Source organism: Monodon monoceros, unplaced genomic scaffold (genome assembly GCF_005190385.1).
Source record: "Monodon monoceros isolate NGI ecotype Baffin Bay Population unplaced genomic scaffold, NGI_Narwhal_1 Super_Scaffold_2, whole genome shotgun sequence".
Lineage (NCBI taxonomy): Eukaryota > Metazoa > Chordata > Mammalia > Artiodactyla > Monodontidae > Monodon > Monodon monoceros.
In genome coordinates, this window is record NW_021703776.1 from 99,508,591 (window position 1) to 99,535,350 (window position 26,760).

Sequence of the window (26,760 nt, forward strand, 5' to 3'; positions counted from 1 at the left end):
CAGCAAACCATGTTGACTCACAATGTGGCAGCCCAGCTCGGTGCATCAGGCAGGTGCACTGAAGACTGGCTTGTCACCATGTCCCCACCAGCGTGCTGCAGTTTTGACATTTGGACACCATGCAGTTCGGACGCATCCTGACTCATTGCAGTTACCAGCGCTTAAACAGATGTCGGTAAATGCACGCACATCTTTGGGGTTCAGCAATACAACGGGTCTTTCTGCTGTGGGGCCCTGGCTGTTCTTACAACATGGGTAAGTGCTGTTCAAATCAAAATACGAAAAATGACCTGCAGAGTAAGGCACTAACAATATACAATTCCCTGAGAAGCTCACAGGCCTGGGTCCTTTCCTCAGGTACATCAGGGAGCAGGCCAGTCTTCTCCAACGGGGACTCTAGGACTTTGAGGCTCCAGGGGGAGCGAGTACAGGAGACAGAACAGGGCAGATCTAGACCAAACCTGTATGAGAACTGTCATCACCTTCTGTGTGACGCTGAGCAAATTCCTGCATCCCCTTGGCCTGAATCTCTTCGTTCGTAAAATGGGGATAACACCATCTTCCTTGCAGAGTGATTCTGAGGAATGGGGATAAATAAACTCAAACATTCAATCACAAATGCTGTCCACTGGGTGGTAGGGACGACATTCACACGGGGAAAAGTCCGACGGTGCAGACACTGAAGCCATCGCCAGCCAGATGGCTGTCGCCGGATGATGCACTAATGGTGGCTTGATTTTGAAATTTATGCGCAGTTGCCTTTTTGGTCCTTTCTAGGGTCATCATCATAGTTACACTTGTAGAGACTGCGCTACACAGCAGGTACTCAAGTGACTGTTACATTCAGGTTACTTAATGCACGTATAATCCTATTAGCTAGGAGCTATTATTGTTTCCTACTCACACTTGAAGAAACTGAAGCTTGAAATAACTTGCCTAAGGTCTCACAGCTATTAAGTAGAAGAAATGGGACTCCAATCTGGGTCTGACTCATGCTCTTAATTACACGACACTAATTATATATGCAGCTTAAGGGGGGGACATGCCACACGTGTAAGCATCAAAGCTACAGGAGTCACTGTGAAAAGAGCCCAACAAAGGTAAAAATACACATGTGAGAACGTGGACGCGGGTATTCTTGAGGAGGTCTTAATGAAACAACTACGCGTCTCATAGTATGTGGTCTATAAAATAACAACTTACTGGTAGCAACTTACTGTTAGAAGCAAATGATCAAAGTACGACCTAAGATAAAATAAATCAGGTTATTAACAAAGTTCAGAAACCTCAATGATGTGACATAAACTCAGATACATAGGAAATAGCTCAAAGTGGGAAAGAAGCGACAAATTAAAAGATTTAAAAGTGACTAAAATTTGACCGAAAGGTTCCCAAATTAGTTTCCTCCCCCAAATGACTCTCCTTTTAGTATCCGAGTTAAGCCGGACTTCATTCCCCCTAATATCAGTGCAAGTGCGATCACAGCCGCAAAAGAAAGATCTAAAAGACTTTCTCCTCAGGCACCAGGTTACGCAAGCAAGTCGTCACGTTTCTATCCGCCGTTACTGCCTCTGAGTTGTTCAGCCGCGGGACACAGTCTATTTTGACCTCATGCTTAGGAGGAGAAGCCTCGGTGCATCTGGGAGGTATATGCGGGTCATCTTACAGCTACCTTGTCACTGCTCTTTGATTAGCACGCGTAAACTTGGCAAGTGGGTTTCCTCTCATTGACTTAAGTAGAAATGCCTTATTTCTTTATAAGAAACAACATTAACCACTGAAGTACACTGAGCCCACGTGCCAGAGTAAAAGGGAAAGCTCCAAAAACTACATGTGTTCACGTATGCGACAAACATTTACTGAAACGAGGTCTCGGTCATCATCATATCTTTGAGACCTGGCAAACAGTTAAGTTTTCAGTCCCCATGCTCACAGAGCTTCCACAATGGCAGAGAAACATGAATAAATGCCTTTCACCTTAACAGCCCCATCAACCATGAGGGATCATGAGATAATATGTGAAGGCCTGTCTGGGGCTTCCAGAAAGTCAATTTTCCCAAGGAAGTGACATGTAGGCTGAGACCTGAAGAAAACTAGCAGGTGGCCAAGAGGACAGGGAAGAACAATCCAGGGAGAGGGAACAGCCTGTGCAAAGTCCAGCAGGCACGGAGGAACAAGGCCAGGAGGAGGGAGGTGCGCGGTGAGGTGGGCAGATGGAAGAGGGAGGTAGGTCTGGGCTCCAGCCTAAAGGCGAAGGAAAGTCAGAGGCTTTTAAGCCCGGAAGTGACACGATCAGATACATGTTTTTAAAAATATCTCTAATTGCAGCATGTAAAGTTGATTGGACGGGGCGAGAGCAGATGCTGGAGAGACTAGGCTGTTTAGTAGTCAATAGAAAGGTGACGCTGGCGGAGACAGGTAGGTATTCAGGAGGTGAAAGCGAGAGGACCGACCGCTTGGGTGTGGGAGAGTGAGAGAGCCATAGCTCAACGTCATTCTTGTTAAAAAACAAAACCAAAAAACAGGTGAACGTGGTAGCACTTACTGAATTAGGTTGGGGGGAAAAAAAGAGGCGTGAGGGAGAAGCAGGGGGACAGACCAGAGAGACGGTGCGATGACTCAGGCAGAGACATCCAATAGGCAACCAAATACTCAGAAGGGAGATCTGGCTGCAGATACCTCTTTGGGCATCATCAGTTTTTAAAGCATCGTGGTAATTAAACACTGGGCAACAGGCAGGTGGTAACTGAAGCCATGGAAGTGAGGGAGATTGCCTGGGGGAGGGCCCAGGAGGAGAAGACAAGTGGCTTGGCGAAGAGCCAGGAGCAAGCCCCATAGCTAATGTTCAAACACATGGCTTGTGAATTAGCCCTCACTCCACCTGCTACTGCAAAACAAAACAAAACAAAACAGAAAGGAAAAAGGGTAAGAGCCATCAAGGAAACAACGAGCAGGCAGGTTTGAGGAGTGCGCCAGGAGTGCTCCATGGGAGAAGGGAGCAGAGGTCATCCCTGGTGACGCCTACGAAGAGTGCAAAATGGGAAGACGATTAAGTGTCCACTGGAGTTTGCAAAATGGAGCCGCGAGTGACCAACTCAGGGAATTTGGGTGGAGTGGTGGATATGCGCTGAAGAAGGAATGGGAAGCGAGGAAATGCAAAGAGGGTTTCCAGATAAGGGATTATTTCATGTTACGAAGACCGGCTCAGAGCCTGGGCTGCAAGTCTAAAGCCTGTGTTTGAAACCTGGCGACCCCACCTTCCCAGATATGTCCTCCCCCGCCCCACCCCCTCCCCGTGGTCACTTATTTAACCCCTCTTAATCTCCTCCTCTATAAACAGAGAAGATAAAAATATTTACCCCTTAAGAGTTGTTTTGAGGATTAGATGAGATAAATGTAAGGGATTTATAACAGTGCCTCAATATACATAACATACACCGGTTACTATAATCATAGAAAAAGGACAAAAATTCTTCCAGTTTCTTAAATTCCAAATGCTTTGTGATGGCAAAATTTCCCCACTTTAAAATTCACAGGTAAAATGTAAAGTCACAGGGGTCCTGGCATAACAACTTTGCAAGGGCTCTGCCCACCCCACGCAGAGCTGTAGGGTGGAAACACCCCAGCCATGAAGCAGACAGTCTGACCCGCTGGCCTGGACTCCTGCCAGCCGCCTGCTGGGGCTGCTGAGGGCTCACCAATGAGCAGGCAGAACCAGTCCTGAGCGGGAAGGTCGTGGAGGTCCCTTCATCATCGTGGACATGACTCAGCGCGGCCCTGCCTCCGGATGACCTGAGAAGCCCGGTGGCAGGTCCCACTTACGGATCCTCAAACCCTGCCGCGCACTCCCCTCTTGGTTAAAATAGTCAGGGGTCTTAACGTTTCAGATAACAAAACCTCCGCAGCCTATAAAACAACTAGTCTTATCTTATCAAATCTAAGATACCATCAAATGTGAAGCCTGACTTTAAAATGTCTGTTGAAAATGGCAAGCTTTCAAACACGGGGTCAGCCGGAGCAGAAAACGTTTAATTGTAAACATTTCATAAAGCTGTAACTATGTTTATAAACAAGAAACAATAAACCTCTTCTCTAAGGTAAGTATGCAAGCTCAGCAGGGAAGGAAAGAGTCTGGAAGATAGATTATCAGAGCCTTCTAATACTACGAGATGATCGGCCAGCAACCAAGCTGCGATCACAAACCTTGTCACCACCAGAGGTCAGTACCCCTCACAGTACAGTCAATAAGCCAAGTGGACCCAGCTGAGCCTCACTTATCAAAGCTAAGTGATAAGGGGACACTTTAAAAGGTTCCACAAATTCACAGGAAGACATTCTCCCTTAAGTAAGTTAGGGCAGTGTTTCTCAAACTTGTTTTCATTATCCACCCCCCCCCCAGCCTTTCTATACATTCCCCCCTCAACTGTCCTACCCCCATGAAACTTTAATACCACAGATACATTGTATATCCATTCAGGGGCCCTTTGGAGAGCCAGAAACCACTGTAATAGCTAAGATTTTTTGTCCCCCAACAAGAACCAATCTTTGCTCACTTCAGGGCAATATCCTTCAGTTGAGAAGGAACAAGTTACAGTGAATGCACGTTTTTGGTTTATTGTAGAGTGGTTGCTGGTCGCTTTAGGTCATATTTTCAAGCTGGAAGGAAAAGTACAAGTTCACCAATGCTGGGCTTTGGTCTACCGAGAAAACCCACAACGACAACAAAACAAGCAAGCAACGCCCCAAGAGACAAGGATTATTCAAGAATACAGCTACTTCATTACAGAACTGGGCCTACGATTCCAAGATCCTTGACTGAAAAATAATGCTTTCCCCTCGCTTGTACTTCTACCCCCACTTCTTCCCTATTTTTGATCGTGCAGACTAGCTTGACCAATCTTGCTAGGAAAATAAGTTTGGAGGCAAGTTCTGAAAGGCTTATCCTTTGGGAAATGCCTTGCAGGTGAGGAAGGAACAGCTTGGACAGAAAGGACCGCCTGGACTGAAGGAAGCAGGCAGGTGGTGAGGGGAGAGGGGACAGGTGACTGGGAAGAAGTGACTTGCTGAAAGCCCGAAGAAACCGGAGAGTCTGCGACAGCTGGAATGACAAGAAGGTGGCGATAACACAGGTGGTTCCCAGGGGCCGTAAAGTTCTTGAGGTAGTGCCAGAATTACAGAGCTGTTAATCATGAATAAGTTTCTGAATACTCATCGACTTGAGAAGGCGCTCACTGGCTGCGTTTAGGTGCTTACGAAGGTGCTGGGCCCTGTGGTTAAATAAGTTCAAGACGGTTAATCTTGATAAAAACAAACAGGTGTGGCTGATATAATTAAACACTTGAAACGCAAACACATAAAGTGACTGCTATGGGCTGGCACTGCTCGCATCACTTTGCAGATACCGAATCATTTCATCCTCCCATCGTTCCCATAAAGGAAACATAAACACTGAATGTAGTCACTGAGATACCAAAACACCGCTGAGCACCGATGACATGCCACCGTATCACCTGCTGGGAAGAGAAAGATGGATTATGGAGAAGTACAGAAGGGCTTTAGGGAGCGGCCTCGGAGAGGGTGAGACTTGGGCTGAGCCGTGATGTAGGAAGGTTGGCAGGTGGAAAAAGGGAGCAAGGGAAGGTCTTACCCTCCACCCTCCAAAGGATGTAAACCCTCAGGCACCGAGACCATGAAGGGTCACAGAACAGGGGTCTGGCTAACTCTGCTTGTGCGCCAAACCTGGCCTCTTTCCGTAAATACAGTTTGACTGGACCGCAGCCCTGCCACTTGGACCGCGTTGCTGCTTTGCTGCTGCACGGGCAGGCTGAGCAGTCTTGACAGGGACGGAGACCGAGACCATCTGGCCCTTTACAGAAAAAGTTTGCCCGTGCCTGTTCTAGAGCCTCATTGTTCAGCGCAGGGTCAGTGAAGCAGCAGCAGCAGCAGCACTTGGGAGCTGAGCAGAAATGCAGACTCCCAGGTTCCACCCCAGACCCACAGAACTAGACTCTGCCTTTTAAAAAGCTCTCTGGCAGGGCTTATGCACAGAAAGCTCTCTGATCATTGGTGTGTACGGCCGGGATGAGGCGGTGAGGCTGCAGATGAAGAGAAGTCTGCATGTATTCTATACACAGACCCAGGAAAGTGGTAAAGATTTTCCCATAAAGGAGTGGTGCTGTCAATTCACGCTCTGGAAAGGTCCCTCTGTCAGGGTGCGATGGTAGGAAGAAGTGGGTGGGCACTTGGTGTCAGAACCCAGGCAAAAGAGGACCTGGACAACACATGGGAGACAGAGGCACAATTTCTTCTTTCTTCCCAGAAGCAAATTAACGTTTTAACAGATTACGCCAACTTCACTAATGCCTTTCTAACGAACAGAGTATCTGTTAGAATTTATTAGGAAATAGGAAAAGGCTTGGTAACAAAAATATTAGCAATCAGGTGTTTCCATGTATACCAAATACATCCCCATCTAAGGAAAGCATCCAGATCGCAATGCACAAATGATGACACCAAGTGAATAAGAAGGAAGCTGGAAGATTAAATGAGGACCTATTCAACAGCTAGGTAGCAATATTATGTAGGCTGCTAACACATCAGCTCACAGGGTACTATTTAAAGGTGTAATGTCCTACTGTTAGGACTTATTGTTCCCCCGAATAAATGTAAGATTCTGCTTGATATTCAGTTTTTCCGTATTTTGGATGAATAAGCAATCTAAAGTTCAAAAGGAACAAAGCAGCACTTTAGACAACCACGCCAACACTACCCCTTCAGGCTTGGCTAACAGCTTCCAAGCAACTGCTTTTTAACATTGTGCCTCCTTAAGAATCTAGAAAAATTTGACAGGGTTATTTGTGTGATTCAGTATGCTTTAGAGTAATGTCAGCAATATCGATAAAAACAGATGGGTGAAAATGGGAAATTCCTTGTCTTAGATGCTTAGGTTTAGTATTTTATATTCATTCCCTTGGCAGAAACAATGCAAAAGAAATAAGGCATAGAGATATTTCTCAAATATCTTCTTTGAGAAATGCAACATAATTGAATTCATAAATCTCAAGGAAGGAAAAAAACTCCATCAAACCTGTACTGAGAAAAATTCTCTATGGATGATTCATTAATAAAAAGCTTAAAAAGTCCATGAGTTCAGTACAATGGTAGATGTCACTTAAACAGTAACAGTAACTAACATGTACTAAGTGCTTACTGTGGATTTACATTGTACTAAATACCATTACATGGATTATCTCATTTAATCCTCAAAAACCCCCGATATTAGCTCCACCTTATGAATGGGAAAACTAAGGCACAGGGAGGTTAAGTAACTTGTCCAAGGTCACACAGCTTAATAAGAAGTTAAGATACGGTCTGAAGCTGGGCCTATGCTCTAAACCATAACTATGGCACCTCTCCAATAGCATCTGCTCTCTACTTTCCTTTGCCCCCATGTGAATCTGCAAAATGATTAAATGCAATTAATTGTTGAGTCTCATTGTTACTGAAATCAGGGACAAAGAAAACTCTATGATTTAGATATTCAGAGTCTTAACGAAGGGGGGCACACCATACTGCCCTGTGGACAGTGCCCCAAGTTTGACCTGCAATATAATAAAATCACGGAATAATGAGGTGGATTCGATTGAACACACTGGATTATTTTTCAGTAGGACAGAGTGCAAATTAAGCCCTAGTAAAATTCTGAAATGTATCATGTAACTGCTTGTTAATAATAAATATGGCGGCAGACTTTTAATGATAATTACTATGAACACGTTATCTTCTGGCTAACATGTCTGTGAAATGCGGGAACTCTTAAAACATAAAATAAACGTAGGCACTGGCCTGATACTGTCGGCTTAAAGTTCTCATAGTGGTTGTGCATGCTTATTTAAGTAACTGCCTGACTGTAAATAAACAGAAGTATTAAAGTAAAGTTGGCAGAGGGCACAGCATCCACATGGCACATGCTTTGTTCCAGGAGCTTTATTCCATCAATACTCTTGGAAAAAAGAGAACTCACTAAACGAATAACGGAAAAACACAAGATAGTGTGGAGGTCTTTTAAATTCCTCAAATTGTCAAGCATCTTATACAAAGTTCTCTTTAGACTTTGAACTCATCGTATCTCATTTTAAATACTAATTCTGCCAAAGAACAAGCTCATCCCCTTCAAATTTTAAGTTTCCAAATAAGATCCAGATAAAAGCTCATCACAGTCCACGTTAAATATTCATTTTGCCAAAGAACAAACTCATCCCCCCACATTTCAACAGCTTCAAAATAAGACCCAGGTAAGAAGAAGAAAACGGGGCAGGAAAAGGAAAAATACCGAGTGAGCGAAGAGAAGACAGGAACGATGGAATGACAGGATCACCTGAACTCAAAACCAATTCGCTAAGCCGCCACCGCTTTTCCTATTGAACTTTCCCTATCAAGACAAGAAGACACACCCTGCTGGTGGTATTTTCACAAGTACAGATAAGGGAACCACTGTGTGTTATTTAAAGGTACGGACCATAGGCTTAATCTGGGGGTTACCCCTACATATATGGTGGCATTACAAACAATTACTACGGCACGTCACCTTGCTCTCATTCCAGTTCGGCTTGTAAGGACAAAAGGACCGACCATCCGTGTGGATGGCCGGGCTGCGGGCTCCCCTTAGAACCCAGCGAGATTTCGCCACCGAAAGGCACCCGCGGCCACTGCAGACACGCTCTGCTGGCTCCGCGTCTCCACCGCCAGCCCCCGCAGGGCGCGCCGCCCGAAGCCGGACGGGCGGTGGGCGACTGGGTCCCGCGGCCTCCGGGGCGTGAACCCCCGTCTGTCCCCGCGCCCCGGCCCCTCCGGGCCCCCGGCGTAGACACGGAAGCGCGTTCCAGCGGGGGGCACTCACCTTCTTCTTCCAACTCGAATTTCTCCAGCATGCCGGCTTCCGCGGGTCCCGGGGCCGCCGCCAGCGCCGCCTGAGGAGGAGCAGGACAGGGATCAGCATGCGCTCGGCCGCGCTCGTCCCCGGCCGCGCGGGCGGGGGCGCGGGGACGCGGGGGGGTGGCGCGCGGGGGCGGAGGGCGGGGGTGCCGGGGATACAGGGGCGCGGCGGAGGCCGCGGGGGGCCGGAGGGCAGGGGAGCAGCGGTGGTGCGAACGCGGGGGGCGGGGCCGAGGGGCGAGCGGCCAGGGGGCGGGTGCAGGCCGGCGAGCGGTTGGGGGCGCGGGGGCGGGACGAGGGGGACTGGGGGGAGGCGCAGGGAGGCGGGCGGGGAGCGTGTGGGGGGGGTGGGGGGGGCGGGGGCACGGAGGCGGTCTCTGCGGCTCCGCGGAGCGCTCCGGCCTAGCTCCGCGCCGGGTCGCTGGGAGGAGGGGCCTCCCGGGCGGCTGGCGGGGCGGGGGGCGGCGCGGCGCGGCCCGGCCCGCCCCGCCCGCGCTGCACAGAACGGGCGGCGTGGCCCAGCCTCCGGCCTACCCCCGCCCCAGGCCGCAGGTGGCGCGGGCCGCGGCCTAACCTGCCGCCCCTCCCCGAGTGGAACGGCCCGCTCCCGGCCTCCCCCTGGCGCCTCGCGCGTTGGTATGGACCGGCGCGATGGAACCGTGGGACTAGGACCCCGAGGAGCCAGGGGCTGGCTCGCTCGAGGGCGGCCGGGGCGCCCCTCTGGCCGCATCCCTCCTTCCCGCCAGGGCCGCCGACCGGCCATTAGCAGAGGCCCGTTTTCTCATCCTTGCCTCGTCCTCCCATCCCACCGCTCACATCCACTCACCTTCCCCCGCCACCCACGGCAGCGCGTCCCTGCAGGTTTAACCTGCGCAGGTGTGGTCTCGGCCAGCCCGGGGGTGGGGCACGAGGGGAGCGCTGCCAGGTGGGGGTGGGGTGGGCGGAGCGACGTGCCAGGGAGAGGGGAATGGAGGCTGCAGGACCCCAGGGGGAGATGACCCCAAAGGCGGGGGTCGGGGTGGGGGGGAGTGGGTGAGGGAGTGATTGCTTGCTTTTCTTTATAAAGTTTAGACTAAATTGCCCATCCCTTTCCCCTAATAAAAATTTTGTTCTGTGGAATATACGTACTGTAGATGCACTGTGTCGCTATCAGTTTTACCCAGCCATGGAACTCTTTAACGTGCTTCCTCTCTTCATAGCCCATTCTCTTCTTTGGGGAGCCACTGCCAAAAGCACATGCAAATCTAAATCTGGCCCTGGCCACTCCTGTCACCCTGGATCTGGGTATCTGAGACTCTCCAATCGCCAACTCAGGTTGGCAGGCAGCGAGGCTGGCAGCCGAGAGCTTCCTGGAAGAGCAGGGTAACCAGAGAGGGGACAGGCACCCCATTCCGTGAGGCTCTCCTGTGTTACAGGCAATGACTGCCCCAGGTGCAGGGGGCCCTTAGCTCACTGCAGAGTGCAAGGGCCCTGATAAAGAGATTAGCTCCCCAGCGCTGATTAAGGCTGTGAAGTCCCGCCCCCACCAAAGGAACTTGGTTCTGTCACTCTTGCAAGCCTAGCCTGGAGGAGGAAGTACTTAAATTTCCTTTATGCTTTCTTTCTGCTCTGTCATCTCAGTTGGGCCAATACCCAAGTCTTTTTTTTTTTAGTCACGCCATGTGGCATGAGGGATCTTAGTTCCCCAACCAGGGGTCAAACCCATGCCCCCTACATTGGGAGCATGGAGTCTTAACCAATGGGTCACCAGGGAAGTCCTGCCAATCCCTAAGTCTTAATCTTTGCCTTAAAAAATGTGGGGGGAGGAAAAGAAGACAGAACTAATTTTGTAAGACATGGTGGTAAAAATGCTCAGCTGTGTCATGCTTAACAGCAAAAGACTGAATGCTTTCTCTCTTAAGTTCAGGAACAAGGCAAGGATGTGGGCTTTCACACTGTTCTTAATCAACACAGTACTAGAAGTTCTAGCCACTGCAACAAGGGAAGAAAAAAAAATTAAAGGCATACAAATTGCAAAGGAAGAAATAAAACCATCCCTATTTGCAGATGACATGGTTGTCTTCATAGAAAGTCCCAAGGAATCTACTAGATAAACAAACAAACAAATCCCAAAACACCAAAACTAGGACTAATTAGTGCAGCCAAGGTTACAGGATACAAGATCAACACACAAATATCAATCACATTCAACACACAAAAATCAATCACATTTGTGCTAACAATGTTCATGCTAACAATGAACATGTGGAAACTGATATTAAAAACAATATTATTTATGATGACCACAAAGAAAATTAAATACTTAGGTATTCACTTAAGAGAACACGTACAGGGCTTCCCTGGTGGCACAGTGGTTAAGAATCCACCTGCCAATGCAGGGGACACGGGTTCGAGCCCTGGTCCGGGAAGATCCCACATGCTGCGGAGCAACTAAGCCCGTGTGCCACAACTACTGAGCCTGTGCTCTAGAGCCCACGAGCCACAACTACTGAGCCCACGTACCTCAACTGCTGAGGCCCGTGGGCCTGGAGCCTGTGCTCCGCAACAGGGGAAGCCACCGCAATGAGAAGCCCAGGCACCGCAGCGAAGAGTAGCCCCTGCTCGCCGCAACTAGAGAAAGCCTGCGTGCAGCAACAAAGACCCAATGCAGCCAAGAATAAATAAATAAAATAAAAACTCAACAGGAGAAAAAGAAAACAATCCAATCAGAACATGGGCAAAAGATATGGAGGCATTTCACTGAAAAATATAGAAAGATGGCAAAATAAGCGCATGAAAACATGTCCAACATCATTAGCCATTAGGGAAACGCAAATCAAAACCACAATAAGCTATCACTACACCCCTATTAGAATGGCCAAAATAAAAACAGTGACCACACCAAATGCCAGTGAGGATACAGAGAAACAGAATCACTTGTGCATTGCTGTGGGGATGCAAAATCATACCACCACTCTGGGAAACGATTTTGCAGTTTCTTATGAATCTAAGCTCCCAACTGCCATATGACACATCAGTGGCACTCTTGGGCATTTATCCCAGGGAAAACGAAACATGTTCACACAAAAACCTATGTATGGGGTTGGGGGGGGAAGATATTCAACATGGTGGAGGAATAAGACATGGAGATCACCTTCCTCACCACAAATACATCAAAAATACATCTACATGTGGAACAACTCCTAAAGAACACCTACTGAACGCTGGCAGAAGACCTCAGACTTCTCAAAAGGCAAGAAACTCCCCCACATACCTGGCCATGTGGCTGACATGGTCTTGGTGCTCCAGCTGGGTGTCAGGCCTGAGCCTCTGACGTGGGAGAGCCGAGTTTAGGACGCTGGTCCACCAGAGAACTCCCGGCCCAATGTAATATCAATCGGTGAGAGTTCTCCCAGAGATCTCTGTCTCAACGCTAAGACCCAGGTCCACTCAACGACCAGCAAGCTCCAGTGCTGGACACCCCATGCCAAGCAAATAGCAAGACAGGAACACAACCCCACCCATTAGCAGAGAGAGGCTGCCTAAAATCATAGTAAGTTCACAGACACCCCAAAACACACCACCAGACGCAGTCCTGCCCATCAGAAAGACAAGATCCAGCCTCATCCACCAGACCCCTCCACCAGGAAGCCTACACAGCCCTCTGAACCAACCCTACCCACTGGGGGAAGACACCAAAAACAATGGGAACTACAAACCTGCAGCCTGCGAAAAGGAGACCCCAAACACAGTAAGTTAAGCAAAATGAGAAGACAGAGAAACACACAGCAGATGAAGGAGCAAGGTAAAAACCCACCAGACCAAACAAATGAAGAGGAAATAGTCAGTCTACCTGAAATGGAATTCAGAGTAATGATAGTAAAGATGATCCAAAATCTTGGAAACAGAATGATGAAAATACAAGAAACATTTAACAAGGACCTAGAAGAACTAAAGAGCAAACTAACAATGATGAACAACACAATAAATGAAATTAAAAATTCTCTACAAGGAATCAATAGCAGAATAACTGAGGCAGAAGAACGGATAAGTGACCTGGAAGATAAAATAGTGGAAATAACTACTGCAGAGCAGAATAAAGAAAAAAGAATGAAAAGAATTGAGGACAGTCTCAGAGACCTCTGGGACAAGATTAAACGCACCAACATTCGAATTATAGGGGTCCCAGAAGAAGAAGAGAAAAAAAAAGGGACTGAGAAAATATTTGAAGAGATTATAGTTGAAAACTTCCCTAATATGGGAAAGGAAATAGTCAACTAGTCCAGGAAGCACAGAGAGTCCCATACAGGATAAATCCAAGGAGAAACATGCCAAGACACATATTAATCAAACTATCAAAAATTAAATACAAAGAAAAAATATTAAAAGCAGCAAGGAAAAAACAACAAATAACATACAAGGGAATCCCCATAAGGTTAATAGCTGATCTTTCAGCATTAACTCTGCAAGCCAGAAGGGTGTGGCAGTACATATTTAAAGTGATGAAAGGGAAAAACCTACAACCAAGATTACTCTACCCAGCAAGGATCTCATTCAGATTCTACAGAGAAATTAAAACCTTCACAGACAAGCAAAAGCTAAGAGAATTCAGCACCACCAAACCAGCTTTACAACAAATGCTAAAGGAACTTCTCTAGGCAGGAAACACAAGAGAAGGAAAAGACCTACAATAACAAACCCGAAACAATTAAGAAAATGGGAATAGAAACATACATATCGATAATTACCTTAAATATAAATGGATTAAATGCTCCAACCAGAAGACACAGACTGGATGAATGGGTACAAAAACAAGACCTGTATATATGCTGTCTACAAGAGACCCACTTCAGACCTAGGGACACATACAGACTGAAAGTGAGGGGGATGGAAAAAGATATTCCATGCAAATGGAAATCAAAAGAAAGCTGGAGTAGCAATACTCATATCAGACAAAATAGACTTTAAAATAAAGACTATTACAAGAGAAAAGAAGGACACTACAGAAGGATCGAGGGATCAATCCAAGAAGAAGATATAAAAATTGTAAATATTTATGCACCCAACATAGGAGCACCTCAATACATAAGGCAAATGTTAACAGCCATAAAAGGGGAAATTGACAGTAACACAATAATACTAGGGGACTTAAACACCCCACTTTCACCAATGGACAGATCATCCAAAATGAAAATAAATAAGGAAACACAAGCTTTAAATGATACACTAAACATGTTGGACTTAATTGATATTTATAGGACATTCCATCCAAAAATAACAGAATACACTTTCTTCCCAAGTGCTCATGGAACATTATCCAGGATAGATCATATCTTGGGTCATGAGTCAAGCCTTGGTAAATTTAAGAAAACTGAAATCGTATCAAGTATCTTTTCTGACCACAACGCTATGAGACTAGATATGAATTACAGGAAAAAAATCTGTAAAAAATACAAACATATGGAGGCTAAACAATACACTACTTAATAACCAAGAGATCACTGAAGAAATCAAAGAGGAAATAAAAGAATACCTAGAAACAAATGACAATGAAAACACGGCGACCCAAAGCCTATGGGATGCAGCAAAAGCAGTTCTAAGAGGGAAGTTTATAGCAATACAATCCTACCTTAAGAAACAAGAAACATCTCAAAGAAACAACCTAACCTTACACATAAAGCAATTAGAGAAAAAAGAACAAAAAACCCCCAAAGTTAGCAGAAGGAAAGAAATCATAAAGATCAGATCAGAAATAAATGAAAAAGAAATGAATGAAATGATAGCAAAGATCAATAAAACTAAAAGCTGGTTCTTTGAGAAGATAAAATTGATAAACCATTAGCCAGACTCATCAAGAAAAAAAGGGAGAAGACTCAAATCAATAGAATCAGAAATGAAAAAGGGGAAGTAACAACTGTCACTGCAGAAATACAAAGAATCATGAGAGATTACTACAAGCAACTATATGCCAACAAAATGGACAACCTGGAAGAAATGGACAAATTCTTAGAAATGCACAACCTTCCGAGACAGAACCAGGAAGAAATAGAAAATATGGACAGACCAATCACAAGCACTGAAATTGAAACTCTGATTAAAAATCTTCCAACAAACAAAAGCCCAGGACCAGATGGCTTCACAGGCGAATTCTATCAAACATTTAGAGAAGAGCTAACATCTATGCTTCTCAAACTCTTTCAAAATATAGCAGAGGGAGGAACACTCCCAAACTCATTCTACGAGGCCACCATCACCCTGATACCAAAACCAGACAATGATGTCACAAAGAAAGAAAACTACAGACCAATATCACTGATGAACATAGATGCAAAAATCCTCAACAAAATACTAGCAAACAGAATCCAACAGCACATTAAAAGGATCATACACCATGATCAAGTGGGACTTATCCCAGGAATGCAAGGATTCTTCAATATACGCAAATCAATCAATGTGATACACCATATTAACAAACTGAAGGAGAAAAACCATATGATCATCTCAATAGATACAGAGAAAGCTTTTGACATAGTTCAACACCCATTTATGATAAAAACCCTCCAGAAAGTAGGCATAGAGGGAACTTACCTCAACATAATAAAGGCCATATATGACAAACCCAAAGCCAACATCATCCTCAAAGGTGAAAAACTGAAACCGCTTCCACTAAGATCAGGAACAAGACAAGGTTGACCACTCTCACCACTATTATTCAACACAGCTTTGGAAGTTTTAGCCACAGCAATCAGAGAAGAAAACGAAATAAAAGGAATCCAAATCAGAAAGGAAGAAGTAAAGCTGTCACTGTTTGCAGATGACATGATACTATACATAGAGACTCCTAAAGATGCTACCAGAAAACTACTAGAGCTAATCGATGCATTTGGTAAAGTATCAGGATACAAAATTAATGCACAGAAATCTCTTGCATTCCTATACACTAATGATGAAAAATCTGAAACAGAAATTAAGGAAACACTCCCATTTACCACTGCAACAAAAAGAATAAAATACCTAGGAATAAACCCACCTAAGGAGACAAAAGACCAGTATGCAGAAAACTATAAGACATTGATGAAAGAAATTAAAGATGATACCAACAGATGGAGAGATATACCACGTTCTTGGATTGGAAGAATCAGTATTGTGAAAATGACTATACTACCCAAAGCAATCTACAGATTCAATGCAATCCCTATCAAACTACCAATGGCATTTTTCACAGAACTTGAACAAAAAATTTCACAATTTGTATGGAAACACAAAAGACCCTGAATTGCCAAAGCAATCTTGAGAAACACAAATGGAGCTGGAGGAATCAGGCTCCCTGACTTCAGACTATACTACAAAGCTACAGTAATCAAAACAGTATGGTACTGGCACCAAAACAGAAATATAGATCAATGGAACAGGATAGAAAGCCCAGGGATAAACCCACACAGATATGGTCACCTTATCTTTGGTAAAGGAGGCAAGAATATACAGTGGAGAAAAGACAGCCTCTTCAGTAAGTGGTGCTGGGAAAACTGGACAGCTGCATGTAAAAGAATGAAATTAGAACACTTCCTAACACCATACACAAAAATAAACTCAAAATGGATTAAAGACCTAAATGTAAGACCTAAAACTCTTAGAGGAAAACATAGGCAGAACACTCTATGGCATAAATCACAGCAAGATCCTTTGTGACCCACCTCCTAGAGAAATGGAAATAAAAACAAAAATAAACAAATGGGCCCTAATGAAGCTTAAAAGCTTTTGCACAGCAAAGGAAACCATAAACAAGACAAAAAGACAACCCTCAGAATGGGAGAAAATACTTGCAAATGAAGCAACTGACAAAGGATTAATCTCCAAAATATACAAGCAGCTCACGCAGCTCGATATCAAAAAAACAAACAGGACTTCCCTGGTGGCGCAGTGGTTGGGAATCCTCCTGTCAGTGTGGGGGACACGGGTTCAAGCTGTGGTCTGGGAAGATCCCACATGCTGCGGGGCGGCTGGGCCCATGCGCCACAACTACTGAGCCTGCGCTCTGGAGCCCGCTAGCCACAACGACTGAGCCCACATGCCACAACTACTGAAGCCCGTGCGCCTAGAGCCTGTGCTCCGCAACAAGAGAAGCCACCGCAGTGAGAAGCCGGCGCACCATAAAGAAAAGAAGCTCCCGCTCGCCGCAACTAGAGAAAGCCCACGTGCAGCAACAAAGACCCAATGCAGCCAAAGATAAATAAATGAATTTCAAACAAACAAACAAACAACCCAATCCAAAAATGGGCAGAAGACCTAAATCGACATTTCTACAAAGAAGATATACAGATTGCCAACAAACACATGAAAGGATGCTCAACATCACTAATCATTAGAGAAATGCAAATCAAAACTACAATGAGGTATCACCTCACACCAGTTAGAATGGGCATCATCAGAAAATCTACAAACAAGAAATGCTGGAGAGGGTGTGGAGAAAAGGGAACCCTCTTGCACTGCTGGTGGGAATGTAAACTGATACAGCCACTATGGAGAACAGTATGGAGGTTACTTAAAAAGCTAAAAAAGCTAAAAATAGAACTACCATACGACCGAGCAATCCCACTACTGGGCATATACCCTGAGAAAACCATAATTCAAAAAGAGTCATGTCCCACAATGTTCACTGCAGCTCTATTTACAATAGCTAGGACATGGAAGCAACCTAAGTGTCCATCGACAGACGAATGGATAAAGAAGATGTAGCACATATATACAATGGAATATTACTCAGCCATAAAAAGAAAAGAAATTGAGTTATTTGTAGTGAGGTGGGTGGACCTAGAGTCTGTCATACAGAATGAAGTAAGTCAGAAAGAGAAAAACAAATACCGTATGCTAACACATATATATGGAATCTAAAAAAGAAAAAAATGGTTCTGAAGAACCTAGGGGCAGGACAGGAATAGAGACGCAGATGTAGAGAATGGGCTTGAGGACACAGGGAGGAGGAAGGGTAAGCTGGGACGAAGTGAGAGAGTGGCATGGACATACATACACTACCAAACGTAAAATAGGTAGCTAGTGGGAAGCAGCCGCATAGCACAGGGAGATCAGCTCTGTGCTTTGTGACCACCTAGAGGGGTGGGATAGGGAAGGTGGGAGGGAGACGCAAGAGGGAGGGGATATGGGGATATATGTATACTATACGTATAGCTGATTCACTTTGTTATACAGCAGAAACTAACACACCATTGTAAAGCAATTATACTCCAATAAAGATGTTAAAAACAAAAACAAAAACAAAAACCTATGTATGAATGTTCACATCAGCTTCATTTGTAACAGCCCAAACTGGAAATAACAGATGTCATTCAACAAACAATGTTCCATCTATACTGTGGAATACTACACAGCAGTGAAAAGCAGTGAGCTATTGATACATACAACCATGTGCATGAATGCCCGGGGAAGTATGCTGAGTGAAAAAAGCCAATCCCTAAAGGTTATATACTGTATGATTCCATTTATAGAACATTCTTGAAATGAAAAAAATTATAGAAGTGGAGAACAGATAGTGGATGCTAGGGGTCCGGGATGCGGGTGGGGGAACAGAAGTACCTGTGGCTATAAGAGGGCAACATGAGGGACCCTTGTGGTGATGGATCTGTTCTGTATTTTGACTGTTTCGAAGTCAATATTCTGTTTGTGTTATCATGCTATATTTTCCCCCATGAGTCAAGCCAAGCTGATTTAATTCTGTGGAGGAAACGACAACTGGGGCTCATTTAGAAAAAAATCTTTATTGAGATACAATTCACATAACATAAAATATGACTTTCAGTATACACACAGGGCTGTGTAACCATCTGTGTTTACAGCATTTTCATTATCCCAAAGACAAGCCCCATACCCATTACCAGTCACTGCCTATTACTCCCTTAACCCCCATGCTCACTCGTAGGCAACCACTAATCTATTTTCTGTCTCTATAGACTTGCCTATTCTGGACATTTCATATAAATGGAATCATACAGTATGTGGTCTTTCATCTCTGGCTTCTTTCACTCAGCATAATGTATTCAAGGTTCATCCATGTTGTAACATTTATTCGCACTTAATTTCTTTTTATTGCTGAAAAACATTCCATTGTATGGATATACCACATTTTATTTATCCATTTATCAGTTGATGGCTGCTTGGGTAATTTTCACTTTGGGGCTATTGTGAATGTGAATATTGCTGCCATAAACATTCATGTACAAGGGTTTGTGTGGACGTATGTTTTCATTTCTGTTAGGTATAGATCCGGGAATGGAATTTCTGGGTCATATGGTAACTCTATATTTTAAACATTTAGAGAAACCGTCAAACTGTTTTCCACAGTGACTGCACCTTTTTACATTTTCACCAGCAATGTACGAAGGTTCCAATTTCTCCTGTACTGTAGTTTTGCAAGATGTTACCATTGAGGGAACTAGGTGAAGGGCACGCAGGATTGCTGTATTATCTCTAAAAACTTCATGTGAACCCACAATGATCTCGAAATACAAAGTCTAATTAAAAAGAAGTTTGGTAGTACATAGTGGAAGTGTCGATCCTCCTAATGTTGGAAAAGTCTACACTTGAATTTCCTGCAGTAAATTTGGCACACTGTAAAAAAGAAATCCCTCGTTGATATTTATTAGGCGCACCATCTATTTCACTGTAATACTGATGAGTTGTTTCTTGGGAGGCAGAAATGGGCAGCCAGCGGGAGTATGTATTTCTGGAGGCTGTGAACTCTGCAAAAGTGGTCCTCAGACCAAAATGTCCTGTACCTATTACTGTCCACGTTGGTAGAGAATAGAAATGGAAACAAATTAACGTGATTCTCTTAATTTTACCTCACTTGATAATGGGTGTACAGAAGTAGACTAAAATAAAAATGTCTCTAGTGAGGCTGAATTTATTTCCACGGGTTGTTTTCACTTTGTAAGACATCTCATGCTTTCTTCCTTAGAAAGGAGCGTAGTCATAGGACACCAGAAAGAGGCAGATGACGCTGTTCTATGACACACGAAGTCAATTTCAGGGACCTAAAGCCCTGCGAAGCTTTTCAGACATGCACAGAAATGTCGACAGGCTGAGATGAGTGATGGATTGGTTTGTACAAATAATTTGAAGCTGGTGGCCATTGGTTGCCTTTTCACGGTGATGTTCTCTTCAAGTCTCAACGGACTTACATGCCAGACTTAATTTTAGCTATTCCAGGCAGGCAGGGAAGCCAGGAGAGGAGGAGAGCAGAGAGGAAGGGCTCAGGCCATGTTCTGCATGCAAAAAGAAGGGGCTTGCACGGCGATGCTACCTCATCTCCCTCGAGAACTAAACTGGCAATATCATGGTAGAGAGGTGCCAGGTTGTCCTTGCTGGACCTTGTGCAGATTCGTGGTATTTCTACCTGTACCCCATCAGCTTCTGCAACCAGTCTGGGATGACCGGACTCCAGGGTGATGGGAGGGAACAGAGTTGAACTTTACTGAAAGAATGCCTGCAATACATGGAGCCATTACAAGTGTGACTTTTTGGTTGGTGAGAAATACTAAATGATTAAGGACTGTCTTACATAATTGTGCCCAGTGTTTTGAATGACTATCAGAAGAGGAAAACATCAGGCTGCGAGCTTAATCATAAAACGACTGCCAAAAAAGCTTTCCTTTATGCAATGAGGTCGGATATGCGTTCACTTTGCCTTTTTTTTTGTTTTTTTCAATCCTAAATAGCTACTGCAAGAAATCAATCAACCTTAAATACTGGATAAGGAGCTCCTGAATAATTTAGAAGCGTCGATGTTTCCCCCTGCTGTCTTCTGTGAGCTCTGGTTCCATGCAAAGACATCCTCTGTGCGGTAGCAAAGGTGGGACGGGAAACTCCACCCGTGCGGGCAGGAGATGTGCGTGCACCCCGTCCTACCTCTCGCTCTACTCTCTCTAGCCAGCCTTCACCCCCGTGCCTGTGCTGATGGCCTTGAAGCCTCAGCCACAAGCTCAGAGCTCTCCTGCGCTCCAGACTGCTTCCTGGTCATCTCCGTTTGAATTTTCTATGGGCAATTCAAACTCATCCATCGCAAATGGTCCCTGGGTCCTCTTGGTTTATCTCAGTGTCCTTGGACACTGCCCAAGGTGTCTCTGACTCCACCATACTCCTCAGCTAGGCTTGTTGTTGGAACAACTCCAGTTTCTCCTGTCTTGCCCTTTTCTAGTCTGTTCCCTACCCTGGAGCCAGAGCTCCTTTTAAACACAGACTTGTTCTTGTTACTTGGTTTAGAACCATCCAGTGACTCTCAGGAACCTTTAGGAATGTCGTGCAAACTCTTCAGCCCCGAGCAGGACCTGATCATTTTATTTCTTCACCTTTGCTTGCTAACCCCCGCTGCATCCCCTACACGGGAGCCCTGATGCTTTGTTCCTGGAATATACCCTACTCACGGCACTAAGAGTTTGAATATTCTGGCCTCCCTTCCTACTTCTGTCACTTGGCTAGGTCCTACTCACTCCTTTAAGATTGAGTCTTTAAGACGAGAAGAAGCAGCGTGGCCAAAAAAAAAGAAAAAAGAAAAATCAGCCCTCATACTCATCAGACGTTTTATCATTTGGTTCTATTTTTCCCTGGGATCTTAATTTAAGAAAATTTCCATTAAGAATTTTTATTTGAAAAGATGCGATCTAAAATAAATTCAAGGTTTGCCTGTTAAAAAAAAAAAAAAAAAAAAAAAAGGAATGAGTCTTAAAAAGAAGGCTCACCAGGCAGCCTCTCCTGCTTCTTGACCTCTTCTCACAACTTACCTGGTTAATTGCTTCTCTGAACCCACATGCTTCTCTAAGGCAGTTAACATGGAATTGCGATTTACTCTTCTGTCTCCCCTAAATGCCATAAACTCTTTGAAGTGGCAGAATGACCCTGTTTGATCATCTTTGTATGGCCTGTGCCTGACACATAGTAGGTATTGCAGAAATAGTTGAGTGAAATGCGTTGTTTGTTATTAGGAAATCAGTTAAAAACATGGTGGGTAAGCAGGTAATTTTAACAGCATAGATGGGTTCAGAGATGATTTCATTCCATTTACTCCTGCTTTTCCTGGACCTCATTTCTATTTAGAAATAATTATACCCACATTCCCTTGAGCGTTGGAGCTGGTATTTTGAAGAAAAAAGGAAGTGACTGTGCTCTTTCAGACTCTCCCTGAGGACTGCAGGCTGTGGACCGCACTTTGCATCCTGGTTTGGACACTGGCGGAGAGCTTTCCCAGCTCTTGCTGTCACCCTAAAATTTTACTTTCTGTTAAGTGAGAACAATGGATCTTTTAAAGTGGTGTCAAATTTTGATAAAAACTCAAAAATATAAGATATTTAACACCACAACTATTAATTCTTCTGATCGATTTTAATCATTATATTTGGGGGAAAGGTTTTGTTCATTTTGATAGTTTTCTAAATAACAATTTCAGATAGCATAAAATAAAGCTGGTTCCTTCCTAACATTTATTTATGATTTCCTTTAAAGAGCATTTATTCCACAGGATCTTTTCAGAGAGTAAGGCAACCAATTCTACAGTTCAGTGAGTCAGCTGAACTGTTTCAAAGGAGGAGCTCCTGTTTCAAAGGAGGTATCATTAAATAAGAGATGAAGAAAATGGACTTAACCAAAACAAAATTCTTTTTGTCTGGCTTCTGTTAAATTGTCTTCTAAATTCCAAAAAGTAGACAATGTTAAGATTTTGAAGATAGTCATTCAGCAAATATTTACTATGTGCTATATGCCAGGAACCACAGAAGGTGAGTCATTTAAATATCTGGTGTGATTAGAAATTCACATCAAAGATATGAAGTAGGAACCCTAAACACACACAGCATTTATTTGTTACTCTTCAAATCCTGGTTCTGTGGAGCTCATTAGTCAGGGTCTAGAATATGTCTGTCTCTTGCCTTTCACAAATAAATCCAAATTAGTTTTTATTTTTTGCTAATTGAAATCTTTGATTATCAGGTTTGTGTTTAACACGACTTACTGGGGAGCTAAATACATTTCATTACGTTGACAACTCTTATTATCCCATAATACTGTGCAAATTAAAAAACTAAGTATTGCTCAGCCAGTTCAATTAACTGTTCATAATGACAGTTTAAAGCTGGTTCAATCATGATTTTACAAGCTTATTAAGAGTGAAAATAGATGACTATTAAAAATAGCTAAAAAGATAACGTGTGTCATAGTGCTTAATGTTTCTGTAACTGTTGCAAAGACCCTGCTACTTCTTCCCCTTGGATGTGAGCTGGACCTAGTGACTTGTTTCTAATAGACAAAACACAGCAAAGGTGATGGGCCATCACTTCCATGATTAGGCTACATAAGACTGTGGCTTCTCTCATACTAGCAGACTCTCCCCCTTGCTGGCTTTGATGAAGCAAGCTACCATGTTGGAGAGGCCATCTGGCAAGGAACTGAGGCCCTCAGTCCAACAGTCTGCCATCAACCGCATGATCTTTGAAATGGATCCCTCCCCAGTCAGGTCTTCAGATGACATCCCAGCCCTGGCTGATGTCTTGACTGCAGTTTCATAAAAGACCCTGAGGCAGGAGACCCAACTAAGCTATGCCTCGACGTCTGACCCACAGAAAGTGTGAGATCTTAATACATGCTTTAAGCTGCTACGTTTGTGGTAATTTGTTACACAGCAATAGATAATACAATGAGTTTTTAAAAATATAGTTAGGATACAAGTTCTTTGTCAGATACATGTATTGTGAACATTTTATCCCATTCTGTGGCTTGTGTTTTCATATTCCTAACCATATTTTTCAAAGAGCAAAATTTAAAAATTTCAATGAGATCCAGTCCATCCTTTTATGATTCATGCTTTTTGTGTTCTATCTAAGAAACCCTTGCCTCCCCCAAGACTGTGAAGATTTTCTCCAGTGTTTCTTTCTAGAAACTTTATATTTTGACTTTGACATTAGACCTATGATCTGTTTTGGTTTAATTTTTTATCATGTGTGGTAAGGGTTTAGGTTCTTTTTTCCCATACTGATATCCAGTTGTTCCACAGTGCTTGTTAAATAGACTTTATTTTCCCCATTGAACTACCTTAGCACCTTCATCTAAAATCGACTGACCACATCACCATAGCCAAGACATGGAAACAACCTACATGTGCATCAACAGATGAATGGATAAAGAAGATGTGGTACATATATTATAAAATGGAATACTTCTCAGCCATAAAAAAGAATGAAATAATGTCATTTGCAGTAACATGGATGGACCTAGAGATGGTCACACTAAGTGAAGTCAGAGAAAGCCAAATCTCACACGATATCACCTATATGTGGAGCCTAAAATATGACACAAATAAATTTATCTATGAAACAGAAACAGACTCACAGACACAGAGAACAGACCTGTGGTTGCCAAGGGGGCAGGGAGGGAAGGATTGGGAGTTTGGGATTAGAAGATGCAAACTATTATCTATAGGATGGATAAACAACAAGGTCCTACTGTAGAGCACAGGGAACTATATTCAATATCCTGTGATAAACTGTAGTGGAAAAGAGTAAGAAAAAGAATATATAAATATAAATAAATATATATATATATGTATAAACTGAATCGCTTTGCTGTACAGCAGAAATTAACACAACATTGTAAATCAACTATAGTTCAATAAAATAAATAAAAAATAAATCAATTGACCATATATGTGGGGTCTAGGTCTAGACTCTCTATTCTGGTCATTGATCTATTTCTATACTTTCATCATGGCCATCCTGGCTTTTTTTTTTTTTTTGGTGGTACGCGGGCCTCTCACTGTTGTGGCCTCTCCCGCTGCGGAGCACAGGCTCCGGACGCGCAGGCTCAGCGGCCATGGCTCACGGGCCCAGCCGCTCCGCGGCATGTGGGATCTTCCCGGACCGGGTCACGAACCCGTGTCCCCTGCATCGGCAGGCGGACTCTCAACCACTGCGCCACCAGGGAAGCCCTCCTGGCTTGATTCTTATAGCTCTGTAGCAAGTCCTGAAATCAGGTAGTGAACATTCTCTAACTTTGTTGTTCATTTAAAAAATTGTTTTGGCTCCTCTAAATCTTTTATTACAGTTTGGGATTTTTGTTTTTAAAAAAAGGCCACTGGAATTTTGGTTGGGATTGCATTTGATCTGTAGGTCAATTTGGGAAGAAGTCACATCTTGACAATATTGAGTCTTCTAGTTCATGATCGTGTTATATCTTTCTGTTTATTTGTGTCTTTGATTTCTCTCAGCAATCATTTGTAATTTTCAGTGTAGAGGTCTTACATGTCTTTTGTTCAATTTATTCCTAGGTATGTTATGCTTTTTGATGCTCTTGTAAATGAAACTGTTTTTAAAATTTCATTTCCCTGTTAACATAAAGACACAATTGATTTTTGTATATTAACCTTGTATCCTGTGACCTTGATAAATTTACTTGTAAGTTCTAGTGGATGTTTTGCTGACGAGTTAGGATTTTCTACATAAGTAATCATGTGATCTAGTGCCTCTCACTTTTAGTTCTTTACTTTGCAGTTCCCTGATAATGTATAATCTTACCCATATTTACATGTTTAGTGTATTATCCATACACTCTGATTCTTATCTAAATATATCATTTTATTTGTTTATTCAGAGAAGATGATATTTCTGTTGCTCTGTGTGATATTATGTATGTACCATATATACCCGTATATGTGTACTATTACGTAATATATATGTGTGAATATATATGGATACATATGGGTATATAGTCCCCACCTTAGACTCAATTGTCGGCAATGTGTAGCCCTCCGTGTGTGGCACACTGTACTTAACTGTAGTGGATACGATTGGTTGCCTACTTGGCATCCATTCCTCTCCCACCACCTTCCCTTCCAGAATACCCTACTAGTTTCGTTGCAGTATATACTGTTTCCTTACACAAGTCGTGATGGTGACAATCTTTCTCAAGCTAGTCCCTTTGGACTAAAGGGAAGGACTTATGGTTGAAGAGGGCCAGCGCCCATGGGCACGTGTTCACGTCCCCGCCCGTCCCCTATTCTTGCCACAGGCAGCATGTAACCCTGACTGCTGTTGAGGACCAGCCTTCAGAGGAAGCCAGTGCTGAGAGAAAGAGCTTGGGTCCTTGGTGATATCACTGAGCAGGCCTCTATCTCACCTTGCCTGGGGCCTGTCCTACCTCTGGACCTGTAAGATGAGACAACAGATGTCTTTGTCCTTCAACTCGTTTTGAGTTGGGAGTTTTCTGTTACTTCGCAGCCAAAAACATTCTAAGTGATATTTGGTTATTATATTAGATACAGGCCCTGCCGCCAGGAGATGATATTCTAATTCGGTGAAGATTATAGTCTAATTGTGGAAACTGTATTTCTTCATATGTAACTGTAAAAAATTACAAAGTACTTTAAATTAAAAAAAACACACAAAACTATAGCAACTGAATAGTGGACACAAATGCTAAGGTACTCGGAGAGAGAGGTCCTACAGAGAAGTACTGAGGCAGATTTTGAAGGAAGCAAGGAAAGGATATAGCATCTCAGAGAATAGCTATGGCAGAGGACAAGCCCTGAAGGTAAAGACGCTTGCAGGACACAGCAGGCAAATGGCATTTAGCTGAGAGTGGAGTGTTTTTTTTTTTTTTTAAATTTTTATTGATATATAGTTGATTTACAATGTTGTGTTAGTTTCAGGTGCACAACAAAGTGACTCAGTTATGTGTGTGTGTGTGTGTGTGTGTGTGTGTGTATGTATTCTTTTTGGATTCTTTTCCATTATAGATTATTACAAGACATGGAGTATAGTTCCTTCTGCTATACAGTAGGTCCTTGTAGAG

At 43.7% G+C, this 26,760-nt stretch overlaps 1 protein-coding gene across 6 annotated transcripts in view; it reads right to left on the bottom strand.

Annotated features, from left to right (window-relative positions):
• PRKAG2 (protein kinase AMP-activated non-catalytic subunit gamma 2) overlaps positions 1–26,760 on the bottom strand; it is a 282,508-nt gene that overhangs the window by 54,746 nt on the left and 201,002 nt on the right. For 2 of the 6 annotated variants that reach the window (XM_029233295.1, XM_029233294.1), the window contains exon 5: positions 8,900–8,969. The exons of 2 other annotated variants lie outside the window; for them this stretch is intronic. In XM_029233295.1, the coding sequence (XP_029089128.1) occupies positions 8,900–8,969 (70 nt within the window). Of the gene's footprint in view, positions 1–8,899; positions 8,970–9,760; positions 9,780–10,062; positions 10,888–26,760 lie in introns of those variants that run through there. 2 more of the 6 variants (XM_029233296.1, XM_029233299.1) reach the window with 2 other exon arrangements.